This window comes from Cyprinodon tularosa, unplaced genomic scaffold, assembly GCF_016077235.1.
Source record: "Cyprinodon tularosa strain WSP-4 unplaced genomic scaffold, ASM1607723v1 ctg707, whole genome shotgun sequence".
In the NCBI taxonomy this organism is placed as follows: Eukaryota; Metazoa; Chordata; class Actinopteri; order Cyprinodontiformes; family Cyprinodontidae; genus Cyprinodon; species Cyprinodon tularosa.
The window spans coordinates 148,517-168,230 of NW_024039460.1; the positions used below are offsets into that span (position 1 = coordinate 148,517).

General features: G+C 37.3%; 1 protein-coding gene across 1 annotated transcript in view; it reads left to right on the forward strand.

Moving 5' to 3' along the window:
* Nucleotides 1–19,714, forward strand: part of stau2 (staufen double-stranded RNA binding protein 2) — a 120,272-nt gene that overhangs the window by 27,433 nt on the left and 73,125 nt on the right. Inside the window, exons 6-7 of the mRNA XM_038268656.1 lie at nucleotides 2,255–2,414; nucleotides 11,936–12,043. Coding sequence (XP_038124584.1) covers nucleotides 2,255–2,414; nucleotides 11,936–12,043 — 268 coding nt within the window. The remainder of the gene's footprint in view (nucleotides 1–2,254; nucleotides 2,415–11,935; nucleotides 12,044–19,714) is intronic.

Genomic DNA, 19,714 nt, shown 5'->3' on the forward strand with positions numbered 1-19,714 from the left:
GATACTCTGGTAGACAAATCAAAACTAAAATCTGTCAATAATTAATAGAGATGCACCGACTCAGTTTTTTTTCCAATTCGATATCAATACCTGGGCTTAGCGTATCACTGAAATCGCTACCAATTCAACTGTTGAATGAATGAACCATGTATCTTGCCTTGTGAGAGAAGGTTTTAGCCTTGACAAAAACCTTGCCATAAAAGTTAACAAATTAAAACAGTTATAAATGTAATTTAATTATTTTTTAATCAATAAGCAGCAGCAAGAGAGAAATAACAGTTCCATCTAAAGTTCACTGAATTGAATGTCCTTTATCCGATCCAGCTAATTAGTCAATATCGGAGCCGGTACCAGATCCAGGTATTGAATCAGTGCATCGCTAATAGTTAGCCAAATAAAACACAGGGTGCTGGCAGGAACTTGGTATAACCCCAGCTGTCCCCATCATGGTTTGGAAATCTCCCTGTGAGGAATACAATAAGAACCAGCGCTGAAGTAGGAATTATTCCTATTTACTGCTTGTTTAGCCCCTCTCAGGGTTAGTATCACTATAAACAAGTGGCAAATGTGATGATAGATATCTATTATGATCATTCCTTTTTTAAATTGATAAAAGTATTACCTCGTATTGAGAGTTGAATTTGGTAACTTGACAGCAGAGCCCAATACATTTAGGTGTAAGATTTTGTTTCAAATTAAGTAAAACTTAAGATAGAGTAGTGTTAACCCTCACTAGGTCCATCTGATGCTCCATCATTGAGTTGAAAGTGTTGCATTTATCGGGGTCCTGCACACCTGGCTTCTGATACATTACCTAAGGTGACATGAAGCTTTGTTTTTTGAGTAGAAGCTGCTACTAATTATGACACCAAACTGACTGACTGGTTTAAAGCGGCCTGCTCAAGTCACAGATGAAAATTGTAATTTTCCAAAACATTGTTTTGTTTTATTGGTGCCTGCAAATCTTGCAAGCATCTCTCTGCCTTGCAAGGCGAACATGTGGGTTTATATTAAACGCCTTACCAGAACCTACAGTATCAAATGATAATTACATTTTCATTCAGTTACAATGTCTGTTTTATTTGACCTTGCACTGTGAAATCCACTGGGGAAGTCTGACCTCAAGATCCATCTGGTCCCAATGCATTTTATTAGTCAGTTTGTTTTAGCTCGATAAGCAATCAAGTGGATAAATAAAAGCCTTCTATTAGGGAGGGATTTTCATTGCTGTGTTGATGGTGGTTCAGAAGGGTTGCCAGTTAGGATCGGATGGATAGCAGCTATAAATCTCAGTTATTAAAAAAGATTTATGTCCTTCTTTAAAAGTGTTTTTGTACATATCAAGAAGGGATTTTTGTGGTATGATTATCCTAAGCTAATGTCTCTTTATCTAATGAGAAGCATGTGCGTAATTTGTCATGAAAAAGGCCGCACAGATTTCTAGCGTTATCATTTAATGCAATTTTTGGATATTATAAAACCAAGCAGGATAATACAGTGGAGGCTGTTCCACAAAATGATACAAAGGACAGCTGTTTATGTTCACACTTGTTTGGGGGGAAATATTCTCTATCTTAAGATGTTCCTTCTGTGTATAGAAGACCACTGCCAAACATGAAAATACACAAAACAGTCTGGGAACTAGACGCTGATCGTGACATATTTACATAAATCCCAGCTTATGTCGACCACATACGGAGTGTCTGTATTTGCTTGTGAATATAAGTGTATCTTTGTAGTGATTAAAGCAGACAGGGCAAAGGGATATTAAAATCTTTGGTTTCCTCACTTATTAGTTTTCCCACTATTTTTCTTTCCTTTTCCCCACTTGGGCAGACATTCTCAGCTCTTCTCCTACTGACCCGGCGGGGAGGGGTATCTCGCACACAGACCTTTAAATCTGCCTGGTGACAGTTCAGCCCCACTTTGTCAAGGCCCAGTGAAAGAGCAGATAATCTATGTTCGGGGCAAGAAGAAAGACTACAGGATATATGTCCCTGTGCTTTGTTTTGCATCCATGAGCTGAGATTCAATAGCAGGACATTACTCAGATAGCTGGCCAACAGACCATTGTGTAGTAATTGACCCTGATGAAGTTGTGGGCCTTTAAATTGGAAATGGTGTAAACTCGCTGAATTGATAGCTATGTTGTTCTTTTTCCCCCTGTTTTGCGTCGCACACATGCATCGTATTAAATTTAAGGTTAAAAAACATAAGTTTAGACCTAATTTTATCTGTGTTCTGTGTATTTTAGGTACCATTATCCTGTTCCCAAGATCTTCTATGTGCAGCTCTCTGTGGGGAGTCGTGAGTTCATTGGGGATGGACGCACTCGCCAAGCAGCAAGACACAGCGCTGCCATGAAAGCCCTACAAGCACTGCGCAATGAACCCATCCCTGAACGGCCACCACAGGTAAACACAGTCTCCTGTTGAAGTAATTTTTATTATGCTTAGAAATCCAGCTGCTACTACTCTATATATCACATCCTCCAAAATTGGAAAGATTTTAGAAGAATTGCAAACAAACCCAGACATTGCAGTGCAAATGCTCTTCAGTGAATCGGTGAAAAAGTCCATGCTAATTCAGGAGATTGTAGAGATTGACAGCACAAATAGGAAACTATGTGACTGACGGATACTGTGTATTGGAATGATTATTTATTATTTACTACGATTATGTATTAGAAGGGTCAAATTTGAAGTTTGCTATAAGAAAACACAGGACCACTATTACAAGATGAAAATTATATAAAACGGTTCATCTTTTCAGAACAATAAGTCTTAGAATGCATAATAAATGCAATAGTTTTCAGATTTGGCATGTTGGATTATTTTAAACCAACTCATTGTTATCGTTTCAAACCTAAGTCTTTGTTTCATTGAAGGAAAACAGTCATTCAAAAATGAATGCCTGTTACCTGATTGTTTTTTAGATAACTTGAATTTCATCTTAAATTGCATCTATGGTTCTTAAACTGGGCTTTATCACAAAAACTGCGGTTGTTTGACGTTTGTGTGCAAATTAAAAGGCACCAACGTTCACAGAGTCTAGTTAAAAGGTTCTGCATTTTGTCAAGGTTACACTTTCTAATTATCTTTTAGACAAGAACCAGAATCATATCAGGGGGCTTTCCGATCTGACGCATTGTGTCAACTTTAAATGGACCAGAGGAGGTTTCACCCTTCTTGGTCCAGACCTTTTTATGCAGGTGTTGATCCAGCAAACTCTGGTCAAGACCAAACATCTGGGCCGCAACACACTTTTGGAGAACAGACTATGGTGCAGTTCACTTGAAGTCTGGCCTAAATACAGACTAGCCTCAGTCTGACGTCAATACAGAAAGCATAAGTTGCTCTGGACTTGGTAAGCCAGGGTAGTAGTGAACATAAGTCCGAATTTAGAGGCTACATCCTTCCTGGGATCCGGTCTACATAGACTAGGTCCTCCAAAAGCCAAACAGACTCAGGCCAGAAAAGAAAAGCAGTGAAGTTGTACAAGTCTCGCCTTCTTCAACTACTCCCACCCCCAACTCAGTTTAACCTCTGTCACCTAGCAACCAGGAATGAGTGAGGCAATCTGTGAACCCAATGGAGCCCAAATCCGATTGGACTTTGCCAACATTATTATCCTGCCTAATGGACTTTATTATCCTGCTTATACCATAGTCACTTACAACCATGGCACAAGACATCAGTTATATGAATTTATCCTGATTTGCAGCAGTTTAATTTCTGATTTCAAATATTAGCTGAAAAGAAAATAAAAAAAAACAGTTGCATAAGCCAAACATCAACATTACCATTAAATGTAAATGAATTATAAATGTTATAATAAATATGAAAGGTAGACCGAGCAGTAGATTTACCATGAATTAGCGGAAAGAATTCCGTCAGATGACAGCTGCTGAAGCGAGTGGGCTGTGAGCATAGCAAGCATTGAGAAGCACTTAAATTAAGTGAAATGTTGATATGTTGAGCAGATGTTTAACATTATCAAAGCTACATTCTCACCTAAAACATCTTAAATGCTTTCACTGTCAAATAAATAGTTATTCCTGCTATTCCCCATTGCTCCCTGAGCTTGACCAATGGGTTTCAACCTGTAATGAATCATTGAAAGTGGTGAATCCTTCAAATCTTGAAGGAAAAAAACGACACATTTGCTTGCTGCAGAAATCTTTGAAGGATTTGTGAACTGGGACATGCATTTTCCCCAGCTGTGACATCACTGGTGTACAAATGCAGCCTTCCATAATGCAACCCCTGATTTAGGACAAACCTATAGTATCAAAGTCATACCTATTCTCCTGTCTGTTGCTTAGCAACGCTGCTGCCAGCATGTGGTGGGTTTCTCTTGTGTTATAGGACTCTTTTCCTCACACTGACCCAAAATTAGTAATAAAACATCCAAAAAAAATCTACATTTAATGAGCTGCTCCACACAGTCGATGATACTGGTAAAAAAAAAAAATGTAAAGCAGAGGTGCTGCATATAGGAATTGTGTTGTATTTCTCCTCTGTTTCCAAGTCCATCCTCATTAAAGTGCCTTGACATGAGTTGTTAATTGGGGCTAAATAAAAAACTGAATTGTATTGTCCTTGGTGGGACCAACCAACTTCACATTTGTGCTTAGGGTTATGTTGATATAGTCCACTTGCAAAAAGTGGAGTATAACTCATAGTTGAATACAAACCAAACCTTATGAAAAACATAAAGTTGGTTTTTGGTGCGGCCCAAACAAGCGGATCAGTGGACCTTTCCGGTCTGAATACACCCTGCATGTTTGTCCAAATCAAAAAAAAAAAAAAACAGTCAAGTGGTCCCATGCTTTTTCTACCGCATCCTCTAATTCAGGGGTGTCAAACTGGTTCAGAAAAACCCGTGTGGCTGCAGGTTTTCTTTCAAACCAAGCAATAGCAAACCAGATCATTTAATCAAGTCATCATGTTAAGACTGGACTCACTTGATGAGATGACTGGAGTCTGGTGTGCTATAGCTTGGTCTGAAAGAAAAGCTGCAGCCACACGGCCCTTTCTGGAGCCAGTTTGACATCCATGCTCTAATAGATTGGTTATTTATCAATCTTACAAGAGGAAAAAAAATCTAATCTATAGATTTTACACCTGTGTAGGTCCGTTAAAACCAGCCTTGTCTTTTTATTTCCCAGGCCAAGGAGGTTGTGTTTTTATCTGTGTTGTTTTGTCTGTTTTTAAAATAAAAAGATGCCGAATGTCAGCAAAAAAAAAAATCTATTGATTTTTTTGTGATGATCCAGATCATGTTTGATAGGGATATTTGGTGGAACAAGCAGTTCCCCACTAAACCAGAGGGTGGCAGCACTGACTATTTAGATCCAAGGCCTCTTACTCAGAAGAAAAAAAAACACAAGAAAAGGGAACGCTGTTGGTTTGTTACGAGGATCAATTGAAAACTTATAAGCCAATTTTAATGACATATTTTTACCACCACATTTTTTTTCTCCTGCCAATATACAATCCGTTAAATTTCGGTGACGATCCAGATCATTTGTGAGTTTTAGCTGCTGTATAGGTGTAAGTCATAATATGGGACAAAATGTGCTGCTTGGTGGAGGTCTGCACTCTGAGTGCCTTTCTATTTTGCTTTGTATTAAAAGCTCCACTTTTTTTCCCTTATAATTGCTATCACCTTAGAAGTGTATTATAGCCTGAAACTTTGCTTAAGCCAAAAGGTTCTGTGCTCTTGGTTCATTTATCTTCTATCTTAAAAAGCCACAAAGATGTATTTTTCATGTGTTCTTGTTCAGTTGCTAAGATTAGTGCGTATCCACCCTTAATCAGATTGAAGCCAAATCCACCTCAGCTCTTATTACTCTAATGTGTCACATAAACCTTGCAGTCTACTTTGCACCTGGCAGGGTTGCATTTGCTATTCCCCTGTTCTTTCTGCCCCCCACCCACTTTCTTACCAATGTCACTGTAGCTCTCCAAAGTTACTTATAGCCATAGTTGTTAACTGTTGTTAGCATCTCCCACCGGAAATCAAATTACCCCCTATCCCTGTTGCCTGGCATCGTTGATGGTTATTTAAAACGCTTTGGCTCTTCTCACTTGCCCTCCTCGCTGTCTTGTGGCGTCGACCATCATAAACGAGCTCTTTGTTTGCTCCTCCTGAGTCTTGATTTACAAATTGAGCGTCATTGTGTCTACAGTATAAGCATGTCGTTCTGTCTCGGCTCAGGAGTGTGTGTGTTTTCCAGCTTGTGTCGGTGTGTTTAGGATGCCCTGAAGGCTAAAAGTTTGTCTCGCTTGTATCTTGTTTATTTGCTTTTTATTGAAAAGGTCCTATGATTTTCTCAGAAAAAATCCTTAGAACGTATCTTTGTTTCTACCAAAGAGGTCTCACATGTATGAGTTTTACTGTAAACCATTTTGCAGAATAATGTTATTGCTAAGACATTTTGTCACAAAAAAACACACACACACTTTGATGTATTGAATTTTTTCTTTCTTTTTTTAAAAAGAAAAAAGAAAAGTGGGATGTGAGATTTTTTATAGTCCTCACACTTTGAAACCAATAAAATGCAGTACACCAGTTGCTTTTCAATGTCTCTTTGAATAAAACATACACAGGTTAAACATAGTAGTGGCAGCATAGTGATGTGGAGATACCCTTTGTTGGTTGATCAGAGGTTTAAGAGGACTTTAAAAAAGTATTTATGCTCTTAAAAATCCTAATGATTTATTTTTAAAAATTTTTTACTTAAATTTCCTAATTAGCATCATCCTATTTAAGTAGTCTTTTTAAATTGTAAATGTATAAACCACATCTGTTGCTCCAATTTCACTCACCACACCAGTCCTGATTGCAGCTTGTCCTGTAGAATTAAAAAGTTCCTCTAAAAAGAAAATGTCTGACAAAATGAAGTAGGTGAAAATATTTTTGTTTTTTGGTATAGAGAAATTCAAGGATGGATAAGAAACAAAGCTATTGACATCCGTTAGTTGGGGAAGGCATACATATTAGTTATTAAGGCTTTAAAACTTTAACCAACAACGGTATGAGTTGTTCCCAACAAAAAGACAAAACATGGAACCACAGGGAACCTTAGCAGAATAGACCAGCCTGCCAACTGTACACCGACTGCTCCCCCAGAAAGTCACAGAAAAGACCAGGACAATATCTGCATCATTACCTGCCTTACATACCTTAGGTTAAGTCCTTGTTCATAATTCTGCAATAGAAAAGAGACCAAAACTGGGTAGAAACTGCTTCAATTGGAAAGTTTTATGTCAAAAAACACGGTTGACTCAAAAGGACCACATTTGCCTCAAAATATCTTTCTGGTTCCCAAGATTAGTGGAAATATATTCTGTGAACTAACTAAAACTTTCAGATAATGTGTTTCCAGTTAGTCTAGTTTACAATAAACATAGTTAATCCTAGAGAAACTGATAATGTTTCGGATTATGCTCAAGAACAGCTAGCTTATGCAGAAGGACAAGTATCTAAAGAATGACAGCAAGTCCAAATCCGAACGACTCAAAAGCAAAAGATAGAGTTAAGTGTTAGATGATGTACCTGAGACAGGTGTTTTATGCTTAAAAACCTTTTAATATTCCAAAAATTCATCCATATCAAGTTAAAAGACTCATTGCTAGGTATGATTAATGCATTATGGCGGATGATGAGGCCGAAAGTGGAACCATGGCTGTTTCTCAATTCACAAGAACGCGAGTAAAGACTTGTGTCATCGTCAAGTATGTTCTTGAGAAGAACACAGGAAAGTATGGACTCGGGGAGAACGGGAGCATGCAGCATAAATCTGGGTCAATTGGAACCGAACCGTTATCGTGATATCACCACAAGCTCAGCTCGTCCAGAGCTGCTTTTATTAATAGTCTCTAGATAACAATATATATTTTTTTTATTCCAATCTGTGTCGAGAAGTCTACGTTCAAATAATCAACTATTACTGACAGTTCCTCGGACTCGACTTAAGAGGAAAGGAGATCGGGCCTTCTCTGTTGTTGCTTCAATTCTGTGGAACAATTAACCTCTTCACATTAAATCTGCCCAAAGCCTGGATCATTTTAAATCGCTTCTTAAAACTTATTTTTATTCTTCAGCTTTTAATTGAAGCAGTGTTTTACATTCTGTTTTGTTAATTGGTGGTGTTTTCTTTCCTGTAAAGCACTTTGGTGCAGTTTTAGATGTTTTTAAAGTGCTATATAAATAAATTTGACATTGACTTTACTTGGGGAAGAATAAGGAACGCAGTAAGATAAACACAAATCAAATTAACCTTTTGCCAAATAAAAAATAAAATAAAAATAAAAATTACCATCAGAGCCAGCGGGACTTCACACATGGCTATGCCGAGAGAGGGCTGCTGCAAACAGGCTATGATTAGCCCTGGATGAGGTTAGCCTCGGAGGTCAACATCTGAACTTTTTTTAAATTATGCACTAAATCAGTAAATGGACCATATAGTGAAGCTTAAAAGTATAATGTTATCGCCTTAAATGATCTTAAAACATACTTTTATAGAACAACGGCAACAGAAAAGAGAACTTTTAACTTAATGCTCTGAGCTCTGTGAGCGTTCAATTAAAAGCTGCTGGTGCCGCAGTGCATGCTGGGACAGCTGTCAATCTCAAGAACAGACAAGTCTGCTCTGATGCACGCTCTTTATAGACGAAGGGCCGAGAACAACGTCCTGGGACTTTGTCCGTTCTCGGTCTTGTATTTTTGTCAATTGGAACAGTTCGAGGACTAAGGCTGATGACGTTTTTTGAGTACACAAGCACATGAGAACGTACAAGTACACATATTGGGAAACGACCAATAAGTTAAGAGAAAAATAACATTTCAAGTTTGTACTAGGGACCAAACATTGAAAACCATGTTTCTATTATTTTTCTTACGCTTAAAATCCATGAACTTCCTCTGTAGCTTTTCTAGAGATTGTTGTTTTAGCCACTGGGAGCCTCTGACTCCTACCCTTTGGTCTAGAATCCATTTCCCCCTTTGAAATTTAAGTTAACAAGTTTTTTCTTTTCTTCTCTTTCCCTCCCATCACTTTTCATTTTAATTAGCTCCTTCAGGATACTGTTTTGCTGCTCTGCATGCGTTTCTGTTCTTGCTAGAAGGACTCTCTGACCCTAACATCAATAAGCAGAAGCAGTGCTGGAGTCCAGTCCAGGCTCCTATCTGTCTCCGTCTCAGTGATGTTTCTAATCTGCTCGCACATTCTGCCTTGCACTTGTTTTCACTCTCCCCTTCAGACACTTTTCTTCTAGCTGCTTGTTAAGGCCACCTTGAGAATGGATTCTCTATTCATCACACATATCAAGGTCGGTAGCGTCAGGGGAAAATGCAACCTTGAAATGTGTAAAAGCTATTTAAAAAGTAAAAATAGAAGTAACTTGGACTATTAGATAAACTCCCAAAGTTAAAAACGTTTTACTACATTTTAACTACAATATATTAGGGAAATATTAGAGCTTTGTGTTAATATGTATTTTACTGTTAATTATTAGTGTTTAAGGGATCCGCAGGAAAGCATTACTTGTAGTTATTACATATACCTGGCTAAATTACCCGTTTCAGTGCCTGATTTCATTTTTTTTACAGTTCAAAAAGAAACAGAAACTACTATGGTGGCTTTGTATGACAAATGATGATCTAAGCCTCCTAAACTGCCCCAAACGTTTCCAGACTACTGTATGTGTCATAGCAAATGCAGGTAAATCTCCCCTGAATGGAGTTCTGACTCTGCACAGTGTCTGCTTCCTGTGAAATCCAAGAAATCTCATCTCAAAGTATTCATCCAGGTCCACATCACATCACACAAAGAAGCAGAAGAAACAACAGAACCCCGAGGGAAAAGACTGCAGCCAGTCAGACTTAATGAGACAAAGAGGTGGGCATGAAAAGATAAAGATCGAGACATAACGCCACATTCCGGAGGGCTACGGGCAGCAGAATGCCCCCTTTTGTAGGATATGAGCTCACCAGAGTAAGCTTGGTTTCATTATCAGTTATCAGCTGAAGTTACTGTAACCTGCTGCCATGCTTCACAATTCCTAAGGAAGCTCCCTTATTTATCTAGTAAATGTTTAAACCGGTTAATGTTACTGCTCATGCAGAAGAAATCTGATTTTAGTCATCACACAAAGTCACACAAATGTGGACTTTAAAAAAAAAGTGTATAAAACTAACAGAATAAGTGACAGACTTAAGAAAATAAACAAATAAAATACTGAACTGTACTCTGTTTTTACAATATAAATACTGTACACTTGGAGAATAAATAATCAATATTAGGGCTGGGTAAAAAATAATCGATTTAATCGATTTTGGATCGATTCCTTTAAATTTTTGCAAAATTGATGTCTAGGAAATGAGATCGATTCGTTTTATAGTGACGCACGTGACGTTCACATTCAAATGAGCAGGAAAGATGCTCTCAAGATGACTTCAAGCCAGACGGCTGCAAATATAGCCAATAGGTTGACTGAAGACATTAACAAATGGGGGCTGATCAGCAAACACCCTGTAGTTTTTACAGACAACGCTGCACATGTGGTTTGCACAGTGGAGATAATGCAGCTCATACTTGTCTGCTGTGTCCCCGCTGTCAAGTCTGCTTGCTCGAGTGAGGCTTCACTTTTTCACTTTTCACAAACAAGTTTGCACTTTTGAGACAGTTTTGTTCACATCTCAAGTTTAAACTGTCCGATTTAAAAGTTTGCACTTTGTGTTTAATGTGACAGGAAAAAAATAAAATACATGAGTATTTTGAAACACAGTTGAACCACTTTCATTATTGTAAAAACAGATCGAATAGAAATGAATTGATTTAGAATTGTATGAATCAAAATCGAATCGATTCAGGACTTTGACGAAAATACCCAGCCCTAATCAATATACAGCTGTGGACATCGTACAGTGTGATATACAAAAAATGTCAGCAGCATGTTATATAAGTGACCAAGACAGAAACGGTGCAAAAATCTGTTTGAATGTAACAACTTATTGGGAAAAGTGATGGTTATAGTCTTACAGCTGCTGGGAGGAAGGATCTGTGATAACACTCACTGGTGCATTTAGGGTGCAGCGGTCTGTCACTGAAGGAGCTCTCCAGTTCTGCAACAACTTCATGCATGGGGTGGTAGACATTATCAAACAACAATGTTAATTTAGTTAGGATCCTTTTGTTTTCCACTTCCTGCACCGAGTCCAGAGGGCATCCAATCACAGAGCTGGCCTTCCTGATCAGCTGATCCAGCCGCTTTCTCTCAGCTATAGATAAGCCACAGCTATGGAAATGACAGCTCCATAGAAGATGGTTGATGCCATCAGATCAAGATAGAACATCCCAAAAGAGATTATTGCTGATCCAAGTAACATACCTTAAAAGTAGAAATTCAAAAGTTTTTGGATAAGGAGAACAAGGAATATTTACTTTTGATCGTAGGTTTTATAAAGGTTCTCAGGTGCTGCACAAAACGAACTTCTGTCTTGACTTCCAGCCACAATCAAAGAAGTCTAGTATACACAAGACTCATATTGTAAATATTTCAAAGAAATGAACTTAAATATAAAAAATCCTTGTCTCAACAAAAAAATGTATGTATGATGTAAATGAAAGACAATCCAACTGTGATGGACTCTATAAAGAATCCAATCCAAATCAGGAGCACTATACCTGAGCAAAAAAGGAAACTGCATGTTCAATAAGTGGGGATGTTAAGGTTGATCTACAAAGATATTCTGCATATAGGTTAAGATGTGCAAATATTTTTGATCCTACATAATTATCCGAATATAAATGCTGTCTTTTGTAAATTAGGTTTAAAAATCTAAACAACTGGCCAGTTGTTAGAGGGACAATTTTTCTGTGGATTAAAATCAATGTTTGTTTTTTTTTTTTTTTTTTTTTTTTCAGGATCCAGAGGAAAAAGTGGAGACCCAGGAAGGAACTGATGCCAGCAAATCAGAGATCAGCCTCGTCTATGAAATCGCTCTCAAGAGAAATTTGTCTGTTAACTTTGAGGTAAAAGCAGAAATGCAGTCATCAAGCAATCCTTTTTAGTCCATACCTTTATATTGCTATACAATATCAATAACGGTATTCCTCTTAAATGCTGGTCTCTCTTGGTTTATTAACAACAACAAAAAACAAGAAAGAAAAGAATGAATGTGGATAAAGGGATTTTTTTTTTTTTCCCCATAAAATTTACAAAGTTTCCTTTTTGCCAAATCTAATTATTTCTGTTATATGAAGTCATAGAGATGGTGCTGTAGGTCGTTTCTGTTTTCCCTGTTTTTATCCCATGGGCAACTAGAGGCAGTTGCTTGTTTTTGGTGGGATTGAATCACTACTAGATGAGCGACCTTAAAACAAGATTCACTTTGTTCAAGGGCTTTTTGTTTTTTAACCAATGAACTCATTAGGTTTCCATAGCTCAGCCTGATTTCAGTTCATCATTATTAGGGTAGATGACTGAAATACAACACTGATCTCTTTTTATTCACTGAATTGCTGATAGACCAAAAAAACTGAAATCACCTGCCGCCATCTTCGTACTCCCCACTCTTGCGGAGTCATGCCGTATAAATGCATGTAATACATAACATACATTACATAATTACTTAACAATGTAATCTATACATGTATATTACATGTACATATTCAATTTAGCAGTTTTGGGACATCATCAGATTGTGTGTGTGTGCGTGTGTAATATACTTAATATCTGACTACAGTATTATTATTCTCCATTAAAACACAAATTTTGTTGTGATGGATTTGTATAATATGTTATATTTCATTATTTGTAGACTTCATGGACTTCATAGTGAATATGCAATGAAATGTGCATATTTATTACTATAAAATATAGTAATGTACTGATGCTATGAAATAGCAAGTGTGTGTCAAAATGATGAATTTAACTTTATTTTAAAAGTCTTTCACCCCCCTGAAAATAAGACTGTCACCGTTGTTCGATGCTGTAGCTCACATATTGTTTACATTGCGAGCGGTCTAACTAGGGAGTACCAATATGGGGGCTGCTGACTTTGCATCACTATGTACTACCAATGGCCTATCAGCAATCCAGTGAATAAATAAAGATCAGTGAAATACAAGCTAGTTTTTGAAAGCCATGTATATCATTTGCCATCTATTATTATTAACTTTTATGGTAAAGATATTGATTAACCTATTTTGGACAGAAATAAATCTGAGATTATATTTTTTAGGCCATATTGCCTAGCCCCAGTTTGCACATCACGTAGCAAACTAAGAATAACTGTGAGTCATTAAGGGATCCTGCTTAACAGGGATGTAAGTTAGTAGTTAATGTCCTCTGAAGTTGATCGAACTTATCCATTGATTTAAAAGTGGCCAAAAATTAAATAGCACTTCATTATATTTTAACTATTTATTGTGCCAGCTGTATCAAATACTGACTGAACTTAAAATATTTTCTTTCACATGATTAAACGCATTTATAAGATATAATAAAACAGATTTTTAGAAAACAACAACACTGGAAACTATTAGGTTATGTAATAGAGCAGAGATGAATAAGATATCTGAAATACTTATTATTTCAAATGTGTAGAGATGTAAATCTGTCATTGAGATAGTACAAGATAAAAACAGGGTATGCGCTTTAACATGCTGTCAGACTATTTGCAACAGATAAAGATGTTGTATTTTAATAAAATGAATGAAAATGTTGTATCAGGACATCCCTGCTAGTCTGTATTGTTTAAGGCTTTAAAAAAACCTAGATCCCCCTTTAACATCCATACACATTTATTGCATGCTATTTTTTTATTTTATTTTTTTGTGTTAATCCTTTTCTAAATGGTCATTCTTACGAACGCTGCCAGCTAGGACAACATTCGTACTCCCTAAGGGCGATTATGTCTGGAATCAGCCTCAGGGACTCCAAAGCAGTCTCCAAAACAAACTCCTAACCAATTTTGTCTACACATGAGCCTACCCTCAGAGTTAGAATCTCAAAGTCAATGTAGCTCACTTCGTCCTCATATGACCTGCTCCGTTCTTCTTGGCTTTTACCATATCTTTGCTGACTCATTTGATATTTTCTCCCCAAGCCACCACCTCCTTTTCTTCGTTTGCACTTGTGGAGGTGCCAAAAACAAGGGAAGCTCAGTTTACACTGTGTGCTCCCTCCCTTCCTCCTCAGACCTCTCCCTTCCATCTCCATCACTCCCAAAAATCACAAATGAGGCAGTTTCATGTGGAGACAAGGGGGAGATGCAGACACAGGAAGAAAGTAACATATTTTCTCCCTGCTGACTTGGCTTATTAATGAGTTTACACAACATTGGAACAGTTATCTGGAAAACTGTGTAGCCCTCCCAGTTCCCCTTACCTTCCTCTGCTCACTTACCCATTAGAGCAGATATCACTTTCCTTCCTGGAACACTTATTAATTATTGCGGCCAGCTAAATCAGGCATTAACTCATTTATTATCTGTCCTGCCTTTACCCGGCCGGCACTGTCCAAATTTGCACCTTTTACCAGTCCTGAAAATATGAATAGAGAAGCAACGGTCTTTTTTAGAGGTGACATGTTTTGTTCTGAATCGTCTCATGTTCTCACTTCTTCTTTGCCCCCTTTTTTCCTTAATCTATTACAATCTTTATTGCCCTTTAAAATCCATTAAAAATTATACTTTTCAAGTTCCCTTTCTAATATTTTGTGTGTCGTTCTTGTTTTATCCAGTACAATTGGAATAATTTAAAAGACTTCTCTCCTTTTTTTGGTGCATCTCCGTTGATTTTTTCACTTCAAAAAGCAGGTTGAATTTAATTAATTCAATAGTGGATATTCGTTGCACACACACCTTTGGCTTTGGCAGTAATCTACACCCTCGTATTAGTCCAAGATGAATTGGTCTGCTTCCTTTAAGACAGCTAAATAACTTCCAAACTTTTAGATAAATTGGGTCATGGTCACAGGGGTTGATCCTTGGACCTATGTATTACTGAGAATGTGTTCTTACCGAATGAACTATCTGCTTAATCTAGGTCTAGATATGCTGACTGTTTGATGTCTACATATTATGACTTTAAATGTAGTTGAGAGTAGGGATGAGTATTGGCATATGTGCTGCGATCCAATATGCGTCACTATACTTGGGTCACAATACAATATAATCGCATACAATATATTGCAATGTTTTTCCCCAGCCTCATTGTTTCAGATAAAACTGTTTTTTTTGTTTTGTTTTAAAAAAAAAAAATCATCATTTAGGACTGAAAGATCGATCTTATATCGGGCAGCCAAAAATCATGATATGTCGCCAAATATTTTTTTCCCCCACACCCTTTGTGGAGACTGATGTTATATGTAGTCGATAGTAAGCACACAACCCATGTGAACCTCCTACCGTGCCTAAGGGAGCAGATTATTTAGTACTTGATCATATTCATCTGGAACATGAAGTTATTTCTCTTTCTTAGTACTCATGATAATATAATGACTACACGGTTTTGTAAATTCAACCTCAGTGTTAGGATACCAGTTCATTCGCACAGTCTTATTGTAATTGAACATGCTAAAAGATAAACCTTTCATATGTGGAGTCAACACGGTATTATTCCTTTAAGTGCATAAAACACTTATCTTTATTTAATACAACATGCTTTAAGGAATAAAATGAAATTTTTTTTCTCTTCAGTCATAGTATCTACACAATAATATTGCACCCTCTTTAAGACATGACATTGTACTGTTAAAGTAAATATGATGCTAAAATAGATCCAGCAGATGACAGATTTCTTTTTTTTTTTTTTACATATTCAACACCTATCTGTTCTACCTAGTCGCAGTTTATACTAGCTTTACTGCAAACATGAAATAATTTGATTTAGATTAGGGTATATAAGCTTCTTTTAAATGGTAAATGGCCTATATATAGCACTTTTTCAAGTCAGAAGACTTGTGCTCTACACTATAATTAATCATTCACCTTATTCACACACTAATAGTTGTAGGTGAGGTGTCTTGCCAAAGGACACAACAACACTGAAAGCTGGAGCCGGCGCTTGCACCAACAACCCTGCAGTTGCAGTGCAAACTGATTCAGCCGACGCCCCTTTCATGATCTTCCAATCAAGCCCTAATAAGAAATCACTTCTGCAAGTCTAGTCACATTATTCAGGGGAAAGCTCTTGTCAGATACTGTATCAAGTATGTTGCCCAAAATCTTTTCCCATGTATTTAGAGTTATATTTCATTGTTTAATATTTTTTTTATCACCCTCAAAAAACTGCTAAAGACTGATTCATTTATGGCATTTAATATTTACCTCCAAGTATATTATATTAAAAAAAGATCTAAATTAATAGTCTCTTTTTTAATTATGGAACCTTAACTCAATTTTGCTGGAACCCCTGCCTATAAAGGCACATATAATGCACAGACAAAGGGGAACTAAATAATACAAATATCAAACACCCTTATAAATGGTCAAAACTTGAGGAACTCCTTTGTTCATGAAGCTGTACAACTCCTCACCTTGGGGAAGGAGGAGGTGATAGGAAGGGGGACAAGGGTCATTACCCCCATCTTGTGCAAAATATTACCTATTGTCACTCATGTGATATATTCTTCTTTCTCACTGTGCAATAACACATGCTAACTACTGTATAGTCTGTGTATTTTTCACTTAATAAAGTCACTACATCTCTGCAGTGCAAGTGCAATAATCCAAGTTGACTACTGTGTAGTCTTTCCTTAGCTCTTTACTGTGCAGATATTTTTATATCTAAAGTAAACATATTCAAGGACATTATCACATTTTATGCTCTTTTTGTACTATGTACACTCTCTTTATATTGTCTGTCGTCTTTTTATCTTTAATGGCATCTTGCTTTGACTCTGCCTTTGTACTCTACATAAGCTACTGGAACCAGAATTTCCCTGTATGAGTAACCCCAAGGCTAACTAAAGTTGAGTTTAGTCTAAGTCTAAAACAACAAGATGTCAGAATTGTTTTTAGATTTTATAACCTGAAAGCCCATACATGATGGAAAACATTCATTTGCAAGGTTTAGTGTTTATCTTAGTGTGTGTGGTGTACTTCTACACAGTAAGCACAACTCATCACACACAAGCAGATTCTACTGGAAATGGATTTAATAGGAAAACATGAGCATGGCTGATAAGGAAGACTGCTCTGAATTGAGGCATTGCTTCAGAGAGTCTAGCCACCTCATGGATGCTGCCTTCCAAATCCACAGCACAACACTTCAGGCAGTCACTAAAGCTGTTGTTCCACTCCACAATGCATGCCTTGCACCCAACAAGGGTTCTGCAGCAGGTTTAAAACTTGGGCTTATCTACAGGACCTGTAGAATGAAAGAAGGATTTCATTCTCAATAGGGCGGGGGAGAAAAGGGGTGGGGGTGAAGCAGTGGAGGATGGAAAAAAGAGGGAGTGAGGAGGAAGGAAAGAAGGAAGGACGTGAGACAAATAAAGGAGTATGAAGTGTGGATGGAAGGAATTAGGACAGTAATATGTTCAAAATGTAGATATTTGATCTTTCATTCTGCTTTTCTATTTATCATAGTAAAAAAGTTCTTACCTTTGCAGACAAGAAAGGCGAAGACCGTTCTTAAAGAGGCTATTTCAGAAGATTTAGTGGGAAAATTCAATTCAGTTCCATGTATTTATATAGCGCCAATTCACAGCACGTCATCTCAAGGCACTTTACAGAGACAATTCAACCAGATCACACAGTCAAATTGATTAAAAGTTTTCTATCTAAGGAAGACCAATTGATTGCATCAACTCATTGACTTGAATGCAATCCCTCACACTAAGCATGCTTGTAGCGACAGTGGAGAGAGGAAAAACTCACTTTTAACAGGAAGAAACCTCCAGCAGAACCAGGCTCAGTGTGAGCGGCCATCTGCCGAGGCCGACCGGGGTTCAAGGAGACAGAAGCAGAGATACAAAAAGCAACTGTAAAAGGCGGCCCCATCCAGGAAACACACAGCCCGGCAGAAAAGCTCTGAGCCAGCTCCCATGTCAGAGGATGAAGAGAGCACATCCAGCCAGTCACAGTCAGAGAAACAGGGCTACACTGGAAAAACTGGCAGATTTCGAACACCTATAAACAAAGATGTTGATGGCAGCTGATATCTCTCCAGGATGGTGTCACTGCCAAACTGGAACTGACAAGGCGAAGCTACTATGAGAAAAAGCAGAGAGAGCATAACGTTAGAGATTGAACTAACAGATTACGCCAAGTTTGAGAATAGAGATAGAATGAAGCAGAATGATGAAATAGGGGTCCCTATGTCCTCCAGAAGTCTATGCCTATAGCAGCATAACTATAGAGATAGCTCAAGATCATCATCAACAGCAAGCTCTATGATGTCTTTGAATTTATTGGTGCAATTTTGTCAGGGAAAAATGAATGTGTAACGAAAATTAAAAAATAAAGAAATTAACATTTCGACTGTGCAAGATTTTACTTTAAATAATCAACAGATGGTCTGGTAAATAGACACTTTGGCTGCCTTAATGATCCCCACAGAGGTAAAATAGTTATTAGCTGAACTAATCAGGTAGCAACTCACAGCTGAAATTGAACTTTCCAATTTAGCTATTGCATGTTTTAAAGTAAGTATAAAATATCTTTATACCACTGTGTGAGATAGAGTGATATTAACACCGGGGCATTGTTGTATCATTTCAGTGGGATTTTGAAGCCATAGAAGATCAGTGTCGTTTTTTTACATGTCCGAAACATTTGTGGCAGGCTGGTTAATCTGATGATCAAGAAGTGTATGCCGAGTATGGAAAGTGTATAGGAAAATAACACTGTAACATTTCAACCTTTCTTAGTTGTATAATTTCTTCCATTTTATCAGTAAATGAAAAATAATGTTTCTTTCAGTTTTGTGTTCTGAAGATATATTATTTTGAAGAATACATGAACACAAGAAAAATGTCTGTTATTCAGAGATATAACTCCAGCAGAAAATAGTGGCTGGCTGCTGGAACACTAGCTTTCTATCCAGCTTCTATTCCATAACATGCTTTTTATTATGCCCTGTGCATAGAAATTCATATCCAAATCAATGGCTATAGCTATGTTTTATAGTATGTGCAGCCCAGATAAAATTGTCCCTAGGGCCAGAGAGGTCCCTGTTGACAAGCTCAGTGCTATGCTTGCTTATTTAAATTAAATCTAAAATAGTGCTGCTCATAGGATGTTGGGAGCTTTGTTTTATAACACATTTTTACATCTGTGAAGGGTTCTCTGTAATTAATCGGGTAGCCAAAGCTTCCTTGGAGAGGACTTTTTACGCAATTAAACCAGGTGAAACTAAAACTTTTCCAATTGAAGACTTCTGGATAGGGCGTATTGACAGACGGAAAATATTTTTTTATCTTAAATGCAACATATATATATATATATATATATATATATATATATATACACACAATTTTAGTAGAATTACTGCTCTAAGGGGGTCACTCCGTCAGCTAATACCGTCTTTTAGTCTCTATACTCCAGTTTATCATTATTCGATTACTAAATTAGTTGACGAATATTTCAATAATCAAGTTTAATCCGATTAATTGTTTCAGCCCTAAATGTACCGTTGGATTTATTATTTTTTTCTTACTTTCCTCCTTTGTGTAACCGTAGGATAATCTCTTCC